The sequence below is a fragment of the Centruroides sculpturatus genome, unplaced genomic scaffold, assembly GCF_000671375.1.
Source record: "Centruroides sculpturatus isolate CEXI.00-Female unplaced genomic scaffold, Cexi_2.0 scaffold1481, whole genome shotgun sequence".
Taxonomy (NCBI): domain Eukaryota; kingdom Metazoa; phylum Arthropoda; class Arachnida; order Scorpiones; family Buthidae; genus Centruroides; species Centruroides sculpturatus.
The window spans coordinates 99,677-106,592 of record NW_019385724.1 but is presented as its reverse complement, the minus strand read 5'-3'; the positions used below and the strand labels follow the sequence as shown (position 1 = coordinate 106,592).

At 32.3% G+C, this 6,916-nt stretch overlaps 1 protein-coding gene across 6 annotated transcripts in view; it reads right to left on the bottom strand.

The window, feature by feature from the left end:
* LOC111641547 (heterogeneous nuclear ribonucleoprotein M-like) overlaps nt 1-6,916 on the bottom strand; it is a 44,501-nt gene that overhangs the window by 35,674 nt on the left and 1,911 nt on the right. For all 6 annotated transcript variants that reach the window (XM_023387720.1, XM_023387723.1, XM_023387725.1 and 3 more), the window contains exon 2: nt 40-269. In XM_023387720.1, the coding sequence (XP_023243488.1) occupies nt 40-269 (230 nt within the window). The remainder of the gene's footprint in view (nt 1-39; nt 270-6,916) is intronic.

Genomic DNA, 6,916 nt, shown 5'->3' with positions numbered 1-6,916 from the left:
AAAAAAAAAAAAAAAAAAAAAATATATATATATATATACCTTTTTCTCTAAAAATATCTTTAATATCTGTCCACTTGCAATCATATGGTATATTAGCAACATACACGCGTCTATTAGATGGAGCGCGAGATCGTCTGTCTTCTCTCCGTCCATCACCCATATTTCTTCGATTTCTTTGTGAACGATCTCTTTCTCGTGTTGAACTTGAATCACGACTACTGCTATGATTACGTTCCTGAGGACTATTCAGAGGAGATCTAGATCTAGATCTGAAAATAATTAATTACAATAAATTTAATTTTCATCTAATATAATAAGTATTATAAAAAGCAAATCTAAATTTCTAGTACATTTGATAACTTTATGAAATGTTTTGTATAAGAAAATTGATCTCATATCAAAACTCAATTCTAAAACATTTGTTCAATTCATTAAAGTTATCTGACTGAGGGTACGTTCGTAAAGTTGAACGAGTTAAATGAGAATGATGTCATCGTTATTCTTATTTCATTAGACTTTTCAAACGATTCGTTTATAACTAAATAGATGTTTCTAAAATCGAAGATATGAAGATACTGCTAGTGCAGCCTTATCCAAAATATTTTTCTTAGATTGCTTCGGGTGGATAGTTATTTCTATCATTTCAAAACGTAAATGAAGTTACCTAAAAATTCCTAAAGTATAAATATTTACAGAAAAATACAGTTTTAGTTACCCCAGTACCTCTTTATAAACCACATTTGTGGTACTACTTTTCATGGCTAAGAGATTTTAAGCCTTAATCCTATCCCTCTCCCCCATGGCAAAATTTCCAAAAATTCCTTTTTAGTGTGCATTCTCATTGCATGCCCTACTAAAATGCAGTTAAAAACAAAAAATTGCATCTAAAATAGTACAGTAGAAGCCGTTCTTCAAGTTAAGCTTTAATTCTCTCCTTCTCCCCCAGGGGGGATTTCGAAAAATCCCTTCTTAGTGTGCATATTCGTGATGTACCCTAACTGTGTACCAAATTTTACCTCTAGGTTCAGCTATTTGCTCTGGGCAATGATGAATCAATCAGTCAGTCAGTCAGTCAGGACATGTAATCTATATATATAAAATTACATTTACATCTGTTTAATTGCTTTTGGCTATTTCTTTTGCTTTCAGGTAAATATAGAAATATTGATGGTAATATAAATGGATGATTTGTGTAAGAGTTTGAGTTCCTTAAGAATTTTAACAAAACCACAATTTGTAACTTATAAAATTTTTCTATGTGAATATGTAGTGTCAAAATTATTTTTCGCTTATCTTTGAACATGAAATCTTTATCAAAACAATTTTTGTTTTTAAAAAGAGACTCAAAATAATGGTTTAATTTATTAAAAAGAGAAATATACTTGTAAAAATTATATCATTCCAGGGAAAGGAACGTGGGAGGTTGCCAAACCGCATGTGAAGTCAGATTATCCAAATCACTCTGAAGTGTGAGTGGGAGCGTTTTGCGCAGAGACAAACTCCACAGTTACAAATAGTTATTTGGTTTATTATAACTAAAAGAATAAGCTTACAGCTACAACAGTTGACAATTCATAGGCAAAATCAAGTCTTCCAATTTGTTTCTTTCAGCGAATGTCCTACTTGAACTATCCTTCCAGGTCCCTTTTGGGAAATCGATGACCCTGAGGCATTGATTGGAGAAAGTCTGTAGAGTAATCGATGGGTATCCAGTTTGATGTCGGGATGCAGAGGTTTTTAACTGAGAATGGTGCTGCACAATAGGAAAACGGGGAGAAGCTTTCCATGTCCTTGAAAATGCTTTTTTATAAGTTTTTTCAGGTCCCAGACCAAACATTCCGATAGGTTGATACCAACTCACCTAGGCTTTCCAATTGGTCTTTGCTCGTTACAAAACGTAACAACATCAGAACCCAGATCGCGAGATGAGACAACACCGACTAACAATTTGATCCCTATCAAAGACGTTCAATCTTAGGACTTACATTCATCTATTGTTTTAACCTGAGATGCACTCTTTTCTAACAATTCCATCAAACATGTCCTTATATGGGCATAAAGTTTATACCCTTTTCTTAAATGGCTTTATAAAAAATTTTTTTTACAAAACAACATGGTTTTTTTTTCTTTTCTTTTTTATTTTTAGTGTAGTTCCAGTCCCACTTCTAGAGCCCCACAAATGTATAAAATTTCTGAAAATGTTTGAGATTCATTATATAGTTGACTGAAATTCAAATTCAATTGCATATGCAGGCATTATAGGCCAAGATAATGCATATATAATAAGTAATTATTTTATTGTGACATTGTCACAATACTGAGCTGTAATTTTTATTTATATTTTTAATTTATTGACAAGACTATGTCTTGTTTATAAAATCATACTGTCTGCTGTGTTACCAGCTTAGAGGTATGAAGGAGTACAGGTCAGGAGTTGCAATTTGGCACAGAGTATTAGGTGCCCAAATCATGTGCACACAAAAAAAAAACCAGATTTGTAAGTACTCAAGGGACCAAGAACCGAGTGAAAATAAAATACAAAATGTCGACTCTCCCTACAAACAGGCAAACTGAAGTCAAGTGGTGAGAGTACCACCCACAGTTGTTCTAGGAAGTGAACTCTGACCCTAGGACTGAACACACAGTATTTTCTGTTAAATAAAATTAGTAATCTAATTTTGTACATTTGGGTGTGCTTCAAATATGACTTTAAAACAGGGTTTTATGTCATTACAAGTAGGTTTTTTAACATTATCTAGTATAGTAAAATCATGGAACCGATAAAAATTAGATGTTATATTAGGGTTGTCATTACATCCGATGATGTTATAATCAGGTTAAACGGTACATTGTTTGTGCAAAATAAAAAAATAATTTCAGATGATATAATAGCCGTGATTATTTTTTTCAAAAACGGGAAATTTTTGTTACGCATCAACAAAAATTCAACCCGAGCCGACACGCAACGGAGAGAAATTTTGAAATTGGATAGTTAATTTCATCAAAATGTATCGTGGACAACCTTGTGGTCATGACTGACGAAGTTTGAACAATTGCACCCAAAAGCAGCGATACCAAAGATTGGAGAACGAGAATAAGACCTGTCTTGAGCATCAAAGAGATTCCACTTAGTAGCAAGTCTCCGAGACATAGTCTTGTCCCAAATATGGTTTTACTTGTTTCATTTAAAATATATCCTCTCCATCTTCAAATTAGCAGTGTCTTGCCCGTGTGTATCATACTTTTCCTTAGCAATTGAGTTGTGCTGGTCATCTACCTAATTCCTCTCAGGGGAAATTTTTGAATTAAAATAACATGACTTCTGGTTTGAATATAGTTAATCGGGGTCTCCTGCCCCAAAGGTTTCCATATCTGGTCTCAGCTTTCATCTAACTCTGTTCTCGAGATTAAGGAAAGACAAACGGGCAGATGACAACAGGAATTTACAGGTCTACAGTTTTTTCAAATTGGAGCCCAATAAGATTAGGAGAGATTTATTCCATATTAATTTATTGATTATTATTATCCGTATTATTAATTAAATATGAGTTCAAAAACATTCGAAAAGCTTGTTCGTTTGTACTAAGCATTCAATTTTTACAGTTTTTATCTTTTATTTGCTTTTTCTTGAGAAAGGTCATTTAACATGACTGAAAACGTTTGAAGTAATAAACTTCGGCTGCAAGATAAGGTGTATTAGTAAGTTTTGTTTGTTATTAATTTATATCAAATAACTGAGATTAACGTGGGAGTAAATCTTTAATTGTTATCTCTGCAAACAAATATAGAAAAATGATCATCTCTGATAATCATGTCTAATAATAAAATAAAACGGAGAAGACACTGAGGTCGGCATTACATGTACATTTTTCTTATCTGTAATGCTGACCTCAGTGTCTTCTCCATTTTATTTTTTTATACAGTATTTTGGCATGATAGTCATCCTATTGATCAATCATGTCTAATAATTACTATTGTTAAGGCACTCAAAATGAAATGTTTATCACACAAATATGTATATAATATAGGCAATTAATATGAACCATGTTTAATTATTTCCACATAAATCCATTTATTTTGCCTTTCTTCATTGCTAAGAAAAATATGAAAACTTGCTTTATTTTTCATCATATCCTCCTCCGACCTCTCATCCATTAAAATGGATGTTTGTTTTTATTTGTTTAATATTTTTCTGTTCATTTTATCGAGTTCAGACCAGGAATCCTTTTTAGTGGAGTTTTCACTTTTCATCGTCAGGCGTCTGGCAACATTGTTTTTTACTTTTTATTTTCAACATGGCGGCGTCAACAACACATTTTCGTTTCAGAAGGAATAGAGGTAATTATTAGTCGTTTTTAATCTTAATATATAGTAAAAGCGTAATATTATTTTAAATAATTAAATTTTTGTATTTTTTAATTATTATATCATATCTGATTTTACGATGCTTTTATACATTTTTATCGATATACAAGAAATTTAAAAACATCCATTCTAATGGATGTCAGGATTCACTGCTTCTAAGTTTGCATTAGGCTTACGTTTTGTTTACTTATTTCTGCTCCAGTAACAATTGTTTGTTTTTCATTTTAGCTATATCAGCTGATGATTTTTTGAAACAATTAGAACAATTTGGGGATGATAGTGACTTGGATGTTGGTAAAGGTAGTGGAGATGAAGATGAGACTTTAATTATCCCTCCTCTTCATCATCTTCAGAATCATCATCATCTTCTGAAGAGGAAATTGAAGATTTAAATGATCCTCAGCCTGGACCATCTCGTCTATCTGGACCTAAGAGAAGGTGTCAAAGAATTTGGAAGAATTCTACATCATTTGATGCAACTTTGCTTCCCCCATCAAACTGTCAAAATGCTATAGGTCATCGTGCTGAAGATCATTATAACTGGAAACCTATTGATTATTTCTTACAGTATGCTGATGATGAACTCTATGAATTAATTACAAAAGCTACAAATTTAACATCTGTTGAAAAATCTGGTAAAAGTCTGAATGTGTCAGCTTCAGAAATAAAAATCTTCTTTGGAATGACATTTTTAACGAGTATCCTTGGGTATCCTCAGCTAGGAATGTATTGGGGAAGGGCTACACGAGTGCAAACTATTGCAAATGCAATGACCAGGGACAGGTATTTTATGATACGATCAAACTTGTTGACAGCCTAGTTGAAGATAGCCACAAACAGGAAAACAAAGTCTGGAAAATTGAACCAGTGGTTAATAAATTCAGAGATGTATGCTTGGCATTGCCTCGTCCAGCATGTGTTTGTATTGATGAACAAATGATCCCTTTTACTGGTGTGTCACAATTGAAACAGTATGTGCCAAGGAAGCCAAATCCAGTAGGATTAAAAAACTTTGTTTTAGCAGCACCTAGTGGATTAGCCCTTGATTTCTGTATTTACCAAGCTAAAACAACATTTCCTACTTACAACATAGATAGAAAAATTGCTAGTTTAGGAGAATCAGCTGTACTGTACCTTAGTAAAACCTTAGAAGCAGGTACAAAGATATACTTTGACAGATATTTTACTACAATCAGCCTGCTGAGTGCTTTACATGACAGAGGAATTGCTGGAACTGGTACTCTAATGAAAAACAGAATTCCAAAGGGTGTGAAGCTTTTAGAAGATCGAGCACTAGAGAGATTAGGATGAGGGAGTTCTGACCAATCTGTTAATGATGAGGCTAAAATTGCTATTGTAAAATGGATAGACAATAAAGCCATTTTCTTGGCATCAACTGTAGCAGGAGTGGGAGAGGAAGATATGTGCAGAAGATGGTTTAAGAAAGAAAAAAAGTTTATTCAAGTGAAACGCCCTCAAATTGTAAGAGAATACAACATGAATATGGGGGGTGATGACTTATTAGATAGAACAATTAGTTACTACAGGATCAAGGCAAGAACCAAGAAATGGACTATTAAAACAATCTTTTTCTTATTTGATTTTGCTACAGCAAACTCTTGGTCAGAATACAAGCAAGACAGAATATTTTTGGGGAAAAGAAAAAAAGAAATTCTTAAATTCATGGACTTTAAAATTAGTTTAGCTGAAGAGCTTATTTTCAGTTTTTCCCCAACTCAAACAACTGAGAACATTGATGGTTTATCTTTCCCAACCCAAAATAAAAAGATAGTTCCAAATCCATCCCTAGCTTTTCGGGTGAATGGTGCAATTCACCTTCCAGACTTGGCTGGTGATATTAAAAACAGTGCATGCTGCAGAAATCCAGGATGCAAGAAAAAAAACCAAATTCAGATGCATAAAGTGCAATGTATTTCTATGTATTACAAGTGAAAGAAACTGTTTTTTAGCTTTTCATAAGAAATAAAAGCATCCTTAAACTATACAATTTATTTTTATTTACTTCATATTTTCTTTCAATTTTTTAAAACAAGTAAATTCAATAAAAATTTTAAGTTTCAAATTGCTATAATATGGTTAATTAAGTCCCGAAGATCCATTTTAATGGATGTGTCCCATAAAAAACACTAAGGGTCAAAGGTTGATGTTGAATTCATAAATGGACTTTTTATAATACAAATATTGTAATTTTAAAATAAATTGATTAAAAATAACATTATTTAATTCTCGGGTCTGAGGAGGATATTTTTACTTTCATTATATTTTTCATCATTCACTGCACAACTGTTTGGCATTTTTCTCAAGACAATGTATTCACCACCAGTATATTTGTATTCAAAGTTAGCTTTGTTTTTAGCCTTAAACCCAGGTACTTAAGTCTTGACATCATTAAACCTATCTATTATTTTATGACAAACTAGCAGCAGTATCATCCATTATTAAAAACATTTTTTCTATTAAAATAGATCTATAGCTATATATATATGTGTAGCTATAGATCTATTTTAATCTCTGATATATATATATATAT